Source organism: Cervus canadensis, chromosome 8, assembly GCF_019320065.1.
Source record: "Cervus canadensis isolate Bull #8, Minnesota chromosome 8, ASM1932006v1, whole genome shotgun sequence".
Lineage (NCBI taxonomy): Eukaryota > Metazoa > Chordata > Mammalia > Artiodactyla > Cervidae > Cervus > Cervus canadensis.
The window spans coordinates 26,507,855-26,525,384 of record NC_057393.1 but is presented as its reverse complement, the minus strand read 5'-3'; the positions used below and the strand labels follow the sequence as shown (position 1 = coordinate 26,525,384).

The 17,530-nt window shown below is 47.5% G+C and overlaps 1 protein-coding gene across 3 annotated transcripts in view; it reads right to left on the bottom strand.

Annotated features, from left to right (window-relative positions):
* The window catches only part of SH3PXD2A (SH3 and PX domains 2A), a 243,415-nt gene that overhangs the window by 142,153 nt on the left and 83,732 nt on the right, over window positions 1-17,530 (bottom strand). For all 3 annotated transcript variants that reach the window (XM_043475517.1, XM_043475519.1, XM_043475518.1), the window contains exon 3: window positions 7,383-7,458. In XM_043475517.1, coding sequence (XP_043331452.1) covers window positions 7,383-7,458 — 76 coding nt within the window. The remainder of the gene's footprint in view (window positions 1-7,382; window positions 7,459-17,530) is intronic.

The following is a 17,530-nucleotide window of genomic DNA, read 5'->3' as shown; positions in this document are numbered from 1 at the left end:
TCTCCCCCCACCTTTCTGCCCAGATCAACCATCTGGATCTTCAGCTCTTCAGAAAGGAGCTCTCTGCAGCTTCGCAAGTGACCACAGGGAAGGCGGGAGCAGCAGGAAGCGCAGCTAGGACTGCTCTGTGGCGCTGACTCAGCACGTGTCCCGCAGCCGAGCTGCCGGAAGGAGAGGCAGGCTGGGAGCCCTGGAGCCTCTCCCTCGGCAGTTCACACCGTGAGTTCTAGGCCCTGTATGCTTGCACCGCCGTCCCAAACCGTGATTAACCCATTTGACAGATGAAGAAACTGATCTGGGAGGCCTGTGACTGGGCCACAGTGGCAGACCTCACGTGCTCACACATGCGTGCGCTCCTGAGCAGCTCTGCCGCAGCAGACACGCTGTGGAATCCTTGGTTCCGCAGCTCCTGTCTGCCTGGTTCACTGTGGCCACTCCACCCCCACACTCTCCACCTGCTTTACACACTTCCGGCTGTTCTTAAACATCCACACTCAGTCACACTCAGCCTGCTGGCCCCTCAGCCTGGCACCCTGGGCCCCGATCTGCCCACGTCTGGCTCAGTTCAGGTGTCACCTCTGTAAAGCGGCCTTTTTGGATCACGTAAGCTCAGGTGCGGGGTGTCCCCTGTGGCTCAGTGGTAGAGAATCCCTGCAATGCAGGAGACACAGGAGGCAAGGGTTTGATCCCTGGGTCAGGAAGATCCCCTGGAGGAGAGCATGGAAACCCACTTCAGTATTTCTGCCTGGAGAATCCCATTGTCAGAGGAGCCCAGAGTTTATAGAGTCACAAAGAGTAGGATGTCACTGAAGCGACTGAGCATGCATACACACACGGAGCCCCAGTAGCATGACCTGGCTGCTCTTCTTTCTGGCTCTTATCACTATCGGAAACTGCTCACTGGTTTGCTTCCAGACTCCCCCTCTGGAAGGTGAACTTCCTGAGAACAGCGGCCCAGTCTACCTTGCTCTTGGCTACATCACCAGTGCCTACAGCTGGGCCTGGCACGTAGTAGGTGCTCAACTAATACCTGTGGCAGAAACAAACACGGAACACTCTTCCACGTAGTGTTCAGAACCAGATGCCAAGAACAGGCCCGGGAACCACCCGCCCCAGATTACAGAGTGACAGGATGATTTTGAGGGCTGGGGGCAGTAATTACAGCAAGAGAAGACTCAGCACTTCCAGAGGAAGTAGAGGAAAGTTGCTTTTAAAACAGCACACGGTGCTGCTCAGGCCTATAATCTTGTTGATCTTTTGGAAACCCTGGCATTACCAGCAGACCCTATTTTTCCTTCTGCATCACATAGAACGTTTGCCTTTCCCTGCCATCCCAGGTCATTCATGGGGCTCAGAAACCTCTCAGACCATCTCCCCTGGGGGCTGCAGCACCTGCCAGCATCTCTGGGCCGCTGATTCCCTCGCAGCCCTCCAGGCCCTTTAGGGAGGGTTTTCTCAGGCCTGCTGGGGACCAGCAGAACCACCGACAGCCTGGGGAGAGAGCTGACTCTTCCCCACGCCAAGGACCAGCTCTAGCTAAACACATCCCTCCCCCTTGCTTCCTTCTGAGCTGGAACAAACACCGGATCTCCTGCCCAGGGCTCTCAGGGGGCAGGGAGAGGAAGGACTCGGAGCCCGTGATTGCAATTCACCCAGCACCTACCCTGCAATGGGGCCCCAGACTGCCTCTTCACTAAGGGGCCAACATGTAAACTGGTGAGCGGGTACTGAAGGACGAAGCATGCTTGCTTTCTAAAAATACACCCCTCTAAGCTCGTGAGGTCATGAGGCTGCCGGCAGCCTGGCAGCACCTCTCTGATTAAGGTGATAGGCTCACTTTTCTTCCTAAGCTATTTAGCATCTCCACGCCTCGCCAACCCGGGAGTATGTATACTGGTGGGTGGGACTGACTCTGATATGAGGGTGAAGGGGCTTTCTGGAAGTTCAGAGGCCAGCACCAGCTGTACAGAGATACAGATGGCTTGCAAGTGGGAGGAGACCTCGCACAGCCTTTGCCAAGCGAGTTGACCTCTTTCTGCTCTGCTGCCTGGCTTCTGAAGCCCCTTGGTCCCTGGTCGGAGTGGTTTGCTTTTTACATCAGCAGCTACACATTCTACTTCACTCTGTAATGATCATTTCCTCCCTAGGAGCCTCCTTGGGCTGGCAAACTCGAGATATACAGGAAATCTATTCCAATCCCAGAATGGGCAACAGGAGATGGATTTTCCACAATAGTCTTTTAAAACAAGGCAGAGAGTTCCATGTAAACAGTAGGCTGCCCTGAGAGGCTGCTGACCCCATCATGCTTGGCCCAGTGTCCTAAAGAACTTCACTTCTGTCCACCCCTCCCCAAAGCAGAAGACCTCAGAGATGCACTTGTGAGACAATTCTCTTTGGTTCTCTTGCATTTCTGTGTCTTGTCAACAAAGCACAGACCACCTTTTGTTCTGGATTATCTTTTCAAAGGTGCTTGTAGAGCAAACAGTTTTAAAAGACAGAGGCAGTGTCTTGCTCTGGAGCAATCAGCAGGTTTGCATAGAGCCTTGGGAGATTGGGACAGTCTCTCTCCAGAGCCAAAGGAGTAGGTTTGCTTACTGCCCATTATAAAAGATGTGGGCTCCTTATGATCTGGTTCGTCTCCTATAATGTAATGCACTGCAGGTGCAGGCATTGTTCTGGGCCCACAGGGCCATGCCCTTATGGGACTTGGAGGCAACGGGGGCTGATGCCAACGTGCTGATGCTCAGGCCGCTTGCAATGCCATCATGAAGCCTTTTGTCTCTGACCCAGGAGTCTCGTGTTTTCTGCTGGCATCCAGGAGTCTGGGGTAAGCTAATGTAATTGGCTTGAAAATATGGTAAAATCCCAGATCTTACTCTAAAATCTCAAATCTGGTGGACTAGTGCTGCTCATACTGAGGTCAATACTGTTGACCAATCTCTGAGTTTCAGGTCTGTTTCCTGAAACTCGGGTCTGTTTCCTGCTTCCAGCAAACTCAGAAGAAGTCCCAAATTATAAAAATATACATAAACCAAGAAAAGAATTACTTTAATAAAAAGTATGCTCTACTTTGCAAAAGGGTTTATTATGTGTCTCTTTTACAAAAATAGCATTTAGGATACCTAAAAGATGATATGATTTGTCCCAAAGAGAAAAATTTATAGAGAAGTTTTTAGGAATAAGCCTTAAGATAAAACAAGGTTCACTCCTACTTTTCTGTTAGAGGTGTGAATGACAATAGGTCAGGATTGGGAGTGGAACTTCTCAGGGACGATTGTCAAACCGCCGTCTCCTTCCTAAGGATCAGCTGGCATGCTTGCTTACTAGCCCTCTCTACCTCATTATACTAAAAGTCAATTTCTGGAGTCTGTAATTGTAGATAACTGAGTCATCAATTTCCTGGGTTTGATATTGTACTGTTGTTACATAAGATATTACTACTGGGGAAGCTGGGCAGTGAGTACACAGCTCAGCAGCTATGTGATGACGGAAAGTGATGTGACCTTAAATTGGGACTAATGCCACCTATCCTGTTGTTTGGTCGTGGAATTGGAGGGGAGGAATATAGAGTGCCTAGGAGTGTTACAGGGCTCCCCAGGTGGTGCTAGTGGTAAAGAACCTGCCTGCCAAAGCAGGAGACGTAAGAGACGTGGGTTCAATCCCTGAGTCGGGAAGATCCCCTGGAGGAGGGCATGGCAACCCACTCCAGTATTCTTGCCTGGAGAATCCCATGGACAGAGGAGCCTGGCAGGCTATAATCCATGGGGTCACAAGAGTTGGACATGACTTAGTGACTAAACCACCAAAGGTCTATGAGCCTCCGGACAGGAGCCTGTAGTCAGAGCACAGCAGCTGGCCTAATGCTCCAAAGACACCCCCAGAACCCCTGCCTGGGCAGCAGAGATGCACATCACGTCCCAGTCACCTCTAAAGCTAAAATCAAGGCACCTCTGGAGACCACAGGGGCGCCCTGCTTCCTGCCCTTGGATTCCCCTTGCTCTGAAATTCCAGGCAAGGAAAAGTGCTGGCGGAGCTATTCCTGAACCTGGCTGCTGCCCTCCCCGGCTGCCTGCCGGAGCGCCGGCTGCTGGATTACCTCAGCGTCTTCGAGCACTGAGGTTCTGCTGAGTCACCGCCGCCAGGGCTCAGCCCTGGGGAATCAGCAGGTGACTGCAGACGCCCTCTCCAGAGGCAGGGAGGTGGGAACAGAGTCTCCAGCTGGTGTCAGGTAATACAATCTACCTGTAGGCATCCTTTCCGGGGCCCCTTACCAGCTGATGCTCCCACCCTGCGCTCTGTGGGTGCTGGCTACTAAGGGCTCACAGCTCCCCTTCTGCAGGGGTACGCCCTCAGCCCTCAAGAGCACCTGTCCACATTTCACACTGCTGGGAGAGGGGGCGGCTCATGATCACAGTGACCGATATACTACTATGGGGAGTATAAACATTGTCCCCTAAGACGGGAGAACTCTGTGGTGCCGTCCACCCTCCAGAGCTCCTCACGGGGTCAGGCTGAGGCCAGACTTAGCTGACCCCGTACCTCGGTCCAGAGTCTTCCTCTTTCCGGGGCTGCTCCCCTCACTGACCCGGGATGCTTACCTGAGAGCAGTCCTCTGAAGTCATCTTGCCTAAGAACCCTCGTCTCAGGCTCTGCTTTCCAGAACCTGACTGAAGGCAGGCAACATTCATCACTGCCCTTCTCTGAAACCCTCATTTCCTGGGGGAGCCCCTTCGATTCAGGGTTGCAGGGTGGCTTGGGAACCCCCAGGCCCACTCCAACCCTTACTTGCTTGGTTCTGCTTCTGTTGGGTTGTTTTTTTTTTTCCCTTCAATCTTTCTCCTTCCTCTTTAAGCTAAGAGCTGAGTAAAGCCTGAGAAGGTTAAGGTAGCTCCTAGTGAGTGAGGGAAAAGCCAGTAACAGGGCCTGGGGATCTGAGGGTGGGATTCCAAATGACCAACAATGTCCATTCTGAAGTTCTGGAGAGCAAGTGAGCAAAAGGGAAGATCTGGAGAGAGAGCTCTGCTGAAGGAAGGGGAGAAATGCAGAAACACACAAGAAAAGGAAACTTCCTTCAGGATGGAGGGATGGGGTAGGCATGAGGGGCCAGTCAGTCTCATTCCTCTAGACAATAACACACACGATGCACAATATCCTCTCTTGGGGGCTGGCCGAGTTCAGTGCCTTCTCCTAGGAATTGGATATTTTGGGTGGTGGTGGGGGTAGGAGGGAGGGGCAGCCTTTTAAATTAACAGTTGCCATTTATTGAGTACTTACTATGAGACAGGCACTGTGCAAAGTATTTCATATGAATTCTTTTACTCTTCACCCCAATCCTAGAAGAGGAACCTGAAGTTCAGAGAGGTCTCTGTCCTGCAGCAGGAGGCTTTTGATGCCTTGGGCTCACAATGAGCTCCTTCTCCATCAAAATTGGAATTTCAGGGAATTCCCTGGCAGTCCAGTGGTTAGGACTTGGCATTTGCACTGCCAGGGCCTGGGTTTGATCCTTGGTCAGGGAACTAAGATCCCGCAAACTGAGTGGCATGGCCAAAAAAAAGGAATTTCACAGGGATAGGAAGGGTCACATCCTACCTTAAGTGAGTCTATGATTAAGGAGTAGACCTTCCCTCTCTCTTAGCTTGAGGGTTCCTTTAGATGAAGGAAACAAATCCAGATCTCCCTGGATTCACCCAGCCACCCCAGTCCCTGGCCCTGGGCACTTATTCCTGGGCCCCACACAGGCTAAGCCCCTCATAAACACCCAGTGAGTAAATAACAGTGAAGCGCTTTCTCCCTGGGTTGATGGCCACAAGTGGGGGAGAAACTGGTTCTTCTTGATAAACAGGCAGCCTTCATACTCCAAAGCCGGGTCCACTCAGCAACAGGGCCTGGCACTGGCTTCCTAGGCTCTCGGACACTTGTGTCCACAGCATCCTAGCTGGGCTCCCAGGTTCTTGGTGGGCGGAGAATCTGACTGTACTGGAGCAACATCTAAGGTCACTGCAAACCTGGGTGTCGGATGTTCCAGTTCCCTCGAGGCTCAGTGGAAAGCCAGGCAGGGTGCAAAAGTCCTCCACGTTAACTCCTGGGCTGGGAAATGGAGGCAGTCTTCTGCCTCCATGGAAGGGGCCCAGGGATGAGATTCCCGACACCCTCACTGACTTGTTCTCATCTTGTCTGTTCTGTAGGTTTAGAGGTTCTTTTTTTGTAGCTAAATCAATTCTCTACAGCTTTAGCATTAGACGGTGAGGGCAGGCGGCAATACCTGCTGTTGTCTTTCACTGATTTTGAGGATGGAGGTACATTTCTTAGAGAAGAACCACTCTCTGGGGGAGCTGCCCCTCAGTAGGTTTTCAAGTTAACAAGCAGGTACTAACCACGGGCGGGCCACGTGCCAGGGATTAATGAGACGCAGACCTGCTACTTCAATGGCCCCACTGATCCCTGTCATCCTGGAGGCTGGCCCAGGGAGGGCATGGAGGGTGAAGACCAGTGGAGGGCAGCTCCCCAGGAAACAGCCCAGCCCACCAGCCTGGGGAAAGACAGGGCATCGGAGAGCCAGCAGGCAGTACCACACGCAGTTCAGGGCAAAGAGCCCAGTTTGGGGCAGGAGACCAAGTTCACACCTCAGCTCTGCCACTTTTATCGTCAGTTACTTAACATCTCTGAACCCTAGCATCTTCATCCTTCAAGCAGAAATTGTAATGCATGCCTCAGTTTGGAGATTTGTATATGATCACAAATTTAAAAGCACTTTGTAAGCTATATGTTACTATACCAATTGAAGACATCACAGTAATAGCAGGTTATGACACACCCCAGGAGAGTCCCTCTCGATTACACAACATAATCAATTGCTTTGAACCTGCTCCAGAATGGTGTGATGGTTAATGGCCTTTTGTCCAGACAGACCTGGGTTCAAATCCTCTCTCTGTCAGCTCACAGGCTGAGTTACGTAAGCTGGCAGGGCCTCGCTGGGTAACTGTGCCAGGAAGACTTGAGCAGGGTGGGAGGCAAAGTGTGCTCAATTTAAGGTTATCTGTGATTACAATGGGAGCCAGTGGAGAGTTCAGTCTGCAGTTTTTCATCCTTTCATGGGAGAACTTGAGCTCTCTATGCTTTTTATAAAAAGGACACTGAAATCCCAGAGCTGAGAAACTCCTCATAGGTTACACAGCCTGGGGCCAGCAGAGGTAGGACAGGCCCCCGTGAAGACAATGGCCTTCAAAATCAGAGACTTCTGATCCCCTGGGGGTTGTTAATATGCAGGTTGCTAGGCCCACTCCGGCCAGAATTCTGGTGGAGTTGCCAACCTTCTCTTGGCCTAGAGAATGCTCTGCTCCAGGGTACCCCCATCCCATCAGCAGGGACCATCCCAAGCTTACCTGGGAGGAAGGGGATGATTCGTTGCTTGGGGTCCTTCTGGCCACCTTCAATGGGAAACTTATCCAAAAGCTGCATCTGAGAAGCCAGACAGAGGGACAGGATTCAGAAGACAGGAACTACTCCACTTTCCCAACTCCGTTCCACTGCTCCCGGGCCCCACCGCCCTCACACGGATGAGTGATGCCTCAAATCCCTCATTTCACAGACGATTAACAAACCACATGGGGCATGAGTGAGCGCAGGCAGAGCTCTCTGTGCATCAAAGCGGGTGTCTGAACCATCTCAAGGAAGCCTGAGGGTGCAGGGGGAGGTGTCCAGAGATGCCCCTGAGTGAGGCCGGGGTAGGGGCCAGCAAGATTTCAGGCCAGGCTGCAGGTGGGGTTTCTAGAGGCTTCTCTGGACCCAGTGTTTTTTCATATGTCATATGCTGGGTAAGCTCTTTAGTCACACGTCATCCAACCCCATCCCCCGCCCCGCAACCCGGGCCAGGATGCGGAAGGCCCCACCTGATACATCAGACAGACCACCCACCTTCCAGAACCGCTCTGCAGAAACAGACCCAGATGTTATTTTAATTGCAAAACCAAGTCTAGCCCCTTGTCCCCTCCTCCGTCTCCTACCTTCCCACCCTGAGGTCGCTGCTGTTTTTCCAGGGACAGACCCATTGGAAGAGCTTCCAGTGTTCTGGAAGAACAGCTGTTTTTTCTTCCGCTATTCTGGGCTGAAATTCTGTATAAACTGGAAAAACACACAGGAGACGGGATGGACGAAGCCACGGCCCCTGTATGTGTGTGCGCGCGTGTGTGTGTGGTTAGCCTCCCTTCCGAGGCGAGTGAGGGCAGGAGGTGGGGCGGAGTGGAGAGTCGGACCCAACCCACTGCCCCAGCTGTGTGACCCTGGGCCAGGCTGCAAGCTTTTGCCTCATCAGTAAAATGAGGAAGATCCCTCACATGATGACTGAAAGTTCATCCCTTCTTTCTAATATTAATTAATATTTACTGAGCGTCTCCTTAGAACGCTGGGCACTTAGAAAATCGGCAGTAAAGAAAAGAGACGAAGTTCCTGCCCTCAGGGAGTTTATATTCTAGTTGGTGAGAACACACAGTAACCAAATATGTGCTGTGTTGTGGGGATACGTGCTATAAAGAAAAATGAAGTAGGATAAGGTGGTGGGGCAGAACAGGAGGAAACGGTGATTTTATATTGCATGAGGGAAGCCTCACAAATCAGATGGCAATTTGGCAGAGACCTAACGGAAGTGAGGAAGAGAGCCACAGTGGAGGGGGAGAATGGTCCAGGCAGGGAAGAGCCAGTGGAGTGGAGGCTGGAGAGGAGTGTGCAGGGCTGGAGGTACAGGTAATGGGATCCAGGCAGAGGCGGATCATGCAGAGGATGGCTGGAGCTACAGGGAAGTGAAGGGGCCACACTGGGGAAACAGGAGGTCACTTAGGAGTCAACTTGGACCAAACTGCTGCCTTGGAGGTGGTGAAATGTGGTCCTATGCCAGATTTGACATGCCCGTGTGTGCATATTCCCATCTACCCACCTGCCTGCCCAGTTCTAACCCATGATTTTAGGATCCTCTCTTGCACAGCCATAATCCAACATACACAGGCTATTTAGAGCCCACACGTGAAGGGTGGGTCGTTGTTGGATTCCATTCAAAACAACACAACTACTGCACCGTTATTAACTTTCACTTCCCTGAACACAGACTAAAATTTAACAAAAGCTGGCTCATGGGTTTTCAAACCCCAATGTTGTAAGTCCACCTCTCTAACATTTAATAATTGCCTGCTACGTGCAAATACAGACAATGGACCATAACACTATAAACTTGTACTTAGGATTTTTTATATTAATAGATTTTCAAATAAATTCTACATGGAGTAGAACTCTTATTTTTTTCCTCTCCCCATTCCCTCAGCCATATTCTATTTTGTAATTTTTTTTTTCTGTATTACACAAGTAATTCATATTCATTGAGGGGAAAAACTAGAAATTACAGAAGCAGTAATTGGACTGACTCATTGGAAAAGACCCTGATGCTGGGAAAGATTGAAGGCAGGAGGAGAAGGGGATGACAGACGATGAGATGGTTGGATGGCATCACTAACTCAATGGACATGAGTTTGAGCAAGCTCCAGGAGTTGGTGATGGATAGGAAGCCTGGCATGCTGCAGTCCGTGGGGTCACAAAGAGTCAGACATGACTGAGAGACTGAATGGAACTGAACTGACAGAAGCAGTAGATAAAAAAGAGAGCAAGAGTCACTTACTATCCTTCCCCCTGAAAAAGCAACACTAATATTTGGGATATATATCCTTTCCATATGTGCATGTAGATAAAATAAGCTCATCAATGCATTACACAATGTAATGGCATTGTCTCATGTCAGTGATTATCTCCATACTAGCATTCTTAATTGTGACACAGAATTTCGATGTTTGAATGGGCCATGGTTGATTTACCTACACTCTACTGTTGGATGAGATGGTTAGATAGCATCACTGACTCAGTGGACATGAACTTGAGCAAATTTCAGGAGATAGTGAATGACAGGGAAGCCTGGCATGCTGTAGTCCATGGGGTGGCAAAGAGTCGGACGTGACTGAGTGATCAAACAACAACTACTGTTGAATATTCACTACTTACACATAACACCAGAGTGAACACCCTTTCCATGTACCTATGTACACTGTAATACTTTTTCTATCCTTTGTTTCATCTCATTGAAATCTATGCAAATCTATAGGTGCCTTAAATCTCTTCTGGAAGAAGACTGAGGATAAATAGATGGATATAACTAACGTGCTATAGGCCAGGCCTGGGGCCTCTGAGCAGCAGCTTCATAGGATTTCTGAGAAATGGCACATAGAGTATTGGGAGAAACGCAGGCCCAGCTCAGTGCCTGGTATAGACTAATTTGCCCTCATCAGATCACTTTTCTCCTGCAAGAGGGAGGCTTGCTGTGCCTGGCAAGCCAAGAGACTTGCCCAAATTGCCCTGTCTCTTTGGGGCTCGCAGGAGTCAGGCTACAGAAACTTTAAGTTGCTTATCTGCTCTGGTCTACATTTGTTCGCTGACTGCTAAATTCTTTTTCAGACCTAGGATTCTGAGATCTCACCAACAATGCATAGGGAAGGTGGTGCCAAGAGAAGTGGGCAGGGGAAGATTCACACGGTCCTTCCTTTCCACTCAATACATTTGCCATGTGCCTTCTAGATGCTAGCCCTCTGTGAGGTGCTAGAAATAAGCTATATCACACTCTTTACACCAAGGAGCTCATGATCTTGCTCTAGAGCAGGGCTTCACTGTCTTCAACACACATACAAAGCACCTCTGTCAACATGTTAAAAAGCAGGTGCTGATTCAGTGGGTCCAGGCAGGGGCCCGAGATCCTCCATTTCTACCAAGCTCAGGTGATGCCGAAACTGCTGGTCCACAGTCACAGTCAGCAACAAAGCTCTAGAGCTGTCTCATGTTGCAGTTACCACCCACATGTGGCTGTTGAAAAATGGCCCATCCAAATTGAGATGCCCTGTAAGTGTAAAGTATGTGCCAGGTTTCAAAGACTTTGTACGAAACAAAAAAAAGTGAAATATCTCATTAACAATGTTTGTACTGATTGTATGTTGAAATGATAATACTCTGGATATGAAAGGTTAAGTAAAAATACTCTTAAAATAATTTCACCTGTTTTATGCTTTTACATAGCTACTAGAAGAATTTAAATTCTATATATGGTTGATATGATATTTGGATATTATATTGATATTACATTATATACTATGGACAGGCTGCTCTAGAGCAAGATGGTTCTCAAAGCATAGCTTAAAGTCTGCCCAAAACCGATGCCCTGGTGGAGGGAGGCGTCTATTAAAAATGCAGTTTCCTGGGCTCTGCCCAGAGGTCTGTGAAGCTTTGTCCTGGTGCTAGAGACAGACAAGCAAGTTCTGGAGTGACGGGGAATAGTGAGGATGTATGAACAGCATCCTGTGGGACCTGAAGGGAGAGGTCAGGGAAGACTTCCTGTAGGAGGTGAGGCCAGCTCTGTCTAGGCAGAGAAATGGTCACATTCCCTGTGCCTTCCTTGCCAAGAGCAGCGGGACCTCTCCCCCTGGGTTCATGTGCCTCCTGGAAGGCAGGGGTCATCCGATAGCCCCGCAGATTTGAGTTTTCCCTCAGAAGGCCTCTTGAGGATGCTAGGCAGCTGGCCTCTCTCCTACCTCCTCCTCCTGCTACAGCTTTTCCTCTTCCCCCACCTCTGTCTTAATCTGGGCCCCTCTGAGGCCAAGACAAGCCCATATAATGAAAGTACTGGGTCAGTGGGCCCTCCCCAGAGCTGCAAGCACTCAGCTGACCTGCCGCCCTCTACCCCGAGCCCTCAGGTGCAGATGCCAGCTACACCTGTCATCTGACCCCACCACCACTGCCCAGCCTCGCCATCTGTTCTCCTGGTCTTCTCCAGGGCTTACTGGCCACAGGAAGGCGACGCACTGCTAACCAGATGCTGGTGACATTTTCTCTGCCTACAGGTCACCTTTCAAAGAAAGCAAATCCCCCTGCTCAGACTCCAGAGTAGACCAAATACAGGCGGCCAGCTGAGTTTACTCAGCATGGGGGGCTCGCAAGACCTGACCGGTCAGGGGCGTGGCCCCTGCACAGCACGTCAGGGCTGCGGATAAACATCTGCCGTCACGTGTAACACACAAGGTGAATGTCCCCCTACCTGGGGCCAGGTGGGCTGCAAAGTGGGTCCGATAACCCGTTGTTGTTTAGTCACTAAGTCATGTCTGACTCTTTTGCGACCCCTGGACTGCAGCCCTCCAGGCTCCTCTGGCCGTGGGATCTCCCAGGCAAGAATACTGGAGAGGGTTGCCATTTCCTTCTCCAGGGAATCTTCCCAACCTAGAGATCGAACCCACATCTGCATTGCAGGAGGATTCTTTACCGCTGAGCTACCGGGGAAGCAGAGTTATACAACTTGCTGGGTGTCTAATTTGCAGGATGGGGGTCTGATAGAGAAAAGTCACATGAAAGGAAGGCTGAGGGGGGGCCATCTGATGAAGAAGCTGCCCAGACCTTCCCTGGGGAGGAAGCCTGGGTGTGTGGGCTGTGAGGAAGGAAGCTCTGCCCCGCAGAGAATTCTCTGCGGCCACCTTTTTGGGCAGGAAGTGGATTCTCCTGTCACTCCAGCAAGGGCCTGACTTGGGCTGGAGGAAAAGCAGGGCCCGTTGCCAGGGTCCCTCTCAGAGCAAGAGGCGTTTGGCTGAGGAAGCCCTGAGCAACCACATCAGAGCTCTGCAGTGTGTGGAGGACGCCAGGCTGTTTATCTAAGGGGTGGATAGTGCGAGAGATACAGGCCAGCTCGGCTTCAAGAGCCAGCCCCGGCCAGAGAAAGCTGATTCGGCAGCTCTCCATGGGCAGGGCTGAGCAGCAATAAACACTGGGGAGGGAGAAGGGTGGGCCCCAGACCCAGCTGGGGCACATCTGTAACCCAAGAGTTCGGCTCCTCGCCCTTCCGAGTGGGTGGAGTTCCCAGCGACTTCAGCTCTGAGGCCCCAGTGCTTGTGACCATTTCCAGCTCAGGAACAAAGGGAACGTTCGTTACAATAAGAGGCTGGTGGGTTCCCTGATCTAGAGATCCCTCTTACAAAGAGGTAAAGTCACCTCATCTCCCTGGGGATTCAGAGATCATGGCTTGTCTGTTCTACAGGTTCACCAGGCCCTGAGTTCGACGCGGGACCACAGGAAGAATCACAGAAACAGACAGGGACAATAGCGATGCATCGTGTGACTTTTCTTAAAGTTCTCATCCTTCGTTGTCTGAAATGTACGTCCCCATCCCCTTCCTTCTTTGATGAAAGTATCAGGGAATATCTATACCGGGAAGCCCCTGACCATCCAGCCTAAGTTCACCCCTCCTCTCTGTGAATTCCAACAGCACCCTGGTCACAACAGGACTCTGTGAATTCCATCAGTCCCTATTTCAGGACTTCATATAGTTTTTTGAGACTTTTTGGTACAAGTTCATCTCATTGCCCTCAAGAGGAGGGATTCTTCCTCTTGAATAGTCTTGGTGCCTTTGCAGAAAACCAGCTCAAGATAGATGTATGGGTTTATTCCAGGACTCTCAATTCTATCCCTTTGATCTATATATCTAGCCTATGTCTGTGCCACTCCATCTTGATTACTGTAGCTTTATATAAGTTTTCTTTTGTAATAGACTTTTAAAGAGAAGTTTTAGGTTCAAAGCAAAATGAAGCAGAAAGTACAGAGAATTCTCATGGACTTCCCCATTGAGCACATTCCCAGTCTCCCTCATCAAAATCCCAGACCCCACCACCACTGCCCAGCCTCGGCATCTGTTCTCCTGGTCTTCTCCAGGGCTTACTGGCCACAGGAAGGCGACGCACTGCTAACCAGATGCTGGTGACATTTTCTCTGCCTACAGGTCACCTTTCAAAGAAAGCAAATCCCCCTGCTCAGACTCCAGATGCAGCACATTAATTGCAATCGATGAACCTACAGTGACAAAGAACTATCATCCAAAGTCCACGGTTTACATTATGATTTGATTTTGATATTGTACATTTGATAGGTTTGGACAAATGTATCATGTGTGTCCACCATGACAGTATCATATAGAGTAGTTTCATGGTCCTAAAAAACCTCTGTGCTCCACCACCTCATTCCTTTTCCACTAATTCCAGCAACCATTGGAATTTACTATCTCCATAGTTTTGCCTTTACTACAAGATCATAGAGTTGGAATCATACAGTATGTAGTCTTTTCAAAATAAATTCTTTAATTTTTAAAATGTACAATATGCATTTAAGTTTCCTCCATGTCTTCTCATGGCTTGATAGTTTGTTTCTTTTCAACACTTAATAATAAGATTCCATCATGTGGATGTACTACAGCTTATTTATCTGTTCACCTACTGAAGGACATCTTGGTTGTGTCTAAGTTTAGGCCATCTAAGTTTGCCTAAGTTTAAGCATATTAATAATACTGCTGTAAACATCACGTGCAGGTTTTTGTGTGGACATAGTTTTGAACTTATTTGGAGGAGGACTGCTGAACTGCATGGTAAGAGTATGTTTAGTTTTGTAAAAAACTATCTTCCAAAGTGACTGGACCATTTTGCATTCTGACCAGGAATGAATGTTGCTCCACATCATACCAAATACCAACATTTGGTATTGCAGTGCCTTGGATTCTTACTATTCTGATATAGGTGTGTCATGGAATGTTGTAGTTTTAATTTGCAATTTCCTAATGACATACAATGTTGAGCACTGCTTCATATGCTTATCTGCCATCTATATATCTTTGGTGAGGTGTCTGTTAAGATCTTTGCTTATTAGTCAGGCTGCTCATTTTCTTATTGTTAAATTTTAAGAGGTCTTTATATATTTTGGATAACAGTCATCTATCTGATATGTCTTTGCAAATATTTACTCCAAGTCTGTAGCCTGTCTTGTCATTCTCTTGATGTAATAAGTTTTATTTATTTATTGTTATTAATGGTGTTTGAAATTTTCATTTTCTAATTGTTTGCTGTTAGTAGTATACAGATATACAATTGGCTTTTGCATATTGAACATGTATCCTGCGACTTTGTTAAAATCATTTATTAATTCTAATAGGTATTTTTGTCTTTTGCAGATTTCTTAGCATTTTCTACACAGACAGTCACGTCAGGAAAAAAAAAAAAGACCATTATACATCTTTCTATTTCCAACATGTATGTCTTTTCTAATTTCACTGGCTACAATGTCCGGGACCATGCTGAATAAAAGAAGTAAAAGAGAACATTCTTGCCTTATTCCAATCTTTTTTGGGAGGTGTCATATGGAGCGGAATGCTGGATCTTAGTTCCCTGACCAGGATCGAAGCTGTGCACCCCCTGCAGTGGAAGCATGGAGTCTTAACAGCTGGACCATTAGGGAAGTCCTGCCTTATTCCAATCTTAAGAGGAAAATACTCAGTCTTTCACCATGAAGTATGATGATACTAGCAGGTTCTTTGTAGATGCTCAGAATAAGAAAGCTTTCTTTGATTTCTAGTTTACTGAGGTTTTTTTTTTTTTTTTTTAAATCATTATTATAAATGAGTGCTGAATTTTGTCAAATGCTTTTACTGAATCAATTGATGCATTTTTTCTCCTATATCCTGCCAATGTGGTGAAATATACTGATAGATTTTGAAATGTTGAACCAAGTTGCATTTTTGAGATAAATTCTACTTGGTTATGGTATATTATCCTTTGGTATATATGGTATAATATCCTTATGGTATATTATCCTGCTGGACTTGATTTGCTAAATATTTTTAAGAAAAAATTTGCATCCACATTCACGGTATTCTGATATTTTCCTTTCTTATAATGTTCTCATCAGGTTTTGATATTAAGATTATGCTCACTTTATACAGTGAGTTAGAAACTATTCCGTCTTCCTGAGTGTAAGAATGGTATTATTTCACCCTTGAATGCTGGATAGAGTTCATCAGTGAAACTATGTGGATTTGGAGCTTTCCTTGCAGGAAAGTATTTGATAATGAATTCAATTTCTTTAACAGGTATAAAGGCACTTAACACTTTTCTTTTTCTTGTTGAGTCAGCTTTGAAAAAGTTGAGTTTTCCAAAGAATTTGTCTATGTTGTCTTATTGAATTTAATGACAAAAAACTGTTACTAACACTGCCTTATTATTATTTTACCTGAAGTAATATCTTCCCTTTCTTCTGATATGGGTAATGTGTCTTTTCTCTCTTTGGTTGTTCTTAGTAGGAGTTTATCCATTTTATTAATCTTTTCAAAGAGCCAACTTGGGTTCTGTGAATTTTCTTTACTATTTTCTGCCTTTTATTTTATTGTTTTGTTCTCATAATGTCTTTTCTTCTACTTAATTTAGGTTTAGGGTTTTTTTCTTAAAGTGAAAATTTAGGTTATTGATTTTAAACTTTCTTTTAAAATTCAGACATGTCATGATGATAGTTTTCTCTCTAAATAGTACTTTAGCTGTGGCCCACAAATTTTCATATGCTGTGTTTTCACTATGTTCAATGTTCAAAAATTTTTTAAATTTCCTTTCTTCTTTGGACTCATGGACCCCTTCCCATGCAGTTCAACTGTGAAGTCAAGAAACATAAAGAAAACTATACCAAGGCACATCATAAGCAGGTTACTCAAAAATCAGTAATTTTAAGAAAAATCTTAAAAGCAACCATAGGAAAAAAGACATTTTTACATTCAGGGGAACAAAGCTAATGATGACTGCAGATTTCTTGCTGGAAAAAAAAATGCAAACAAGAAGACAAAGGAAAGGCTGAGATGACTGTGGGGGCCAGAAAGTCCTCTATCTTGACCCCAACCACAACTCTGCTTCACATTAGGGAACCTCAGCTACAAAGTCTATCCAGGTCCCCCACAATACACTGATCTCTTCATCTATCAGCTGGCGATCAAATAATTTATCATCCAAGATGCGAAGCTACTGAGAGCGACAAGGAATGCTATTAATAATTATGTCAGGACAAGAGGTACAAAATAGGACTTCCAAGCCTGTACAGGTTAATGGAGCCATGTAGTTACTCTAACTATGAGTTCCCAGCACTTACCACTGGTCCTGGTATAAATGCTTGATGATAAAAATAAGATTTACTGAGAACTTAGTTTGTGTTAGGCACTTGGTGGTGGTTTAGTCACTAAGTTGTGTCCAACTCTCTCGACCCCATGGACCCACCAGGATCCTCAGTCCATGAGATTCTCCAAGCAAGAATACTTGAGTGGGCTGTCATTTCCTTCTTTCCTTCTCCAGGGGATCTTCCTGATCCAGGGGTTGAATCCAGGTCTCCTGCACTGCAGGCAGATTCTTTACCGACTGAGCTACCAGGGAAGCCCGAAGTATAGTCGCTCAGTCGTGTCCGACTCTGCGACCCCATAGAGTGTAGCCCACCAGGATCTCTGTCCATGGGACTCCCCAGGCAAGAATACCGGAGTGGGTAGCCATTCCCTTCTCCAGGGGATCCTCCCAACCCAGAGATCGAACCAGGGTCTCCTCCATTGCAGGCAGGATTCTTTACTATCTGAGCCACCAGGCAAGTGGTTAGGCACCTGCTCACCTCAATTCTCATA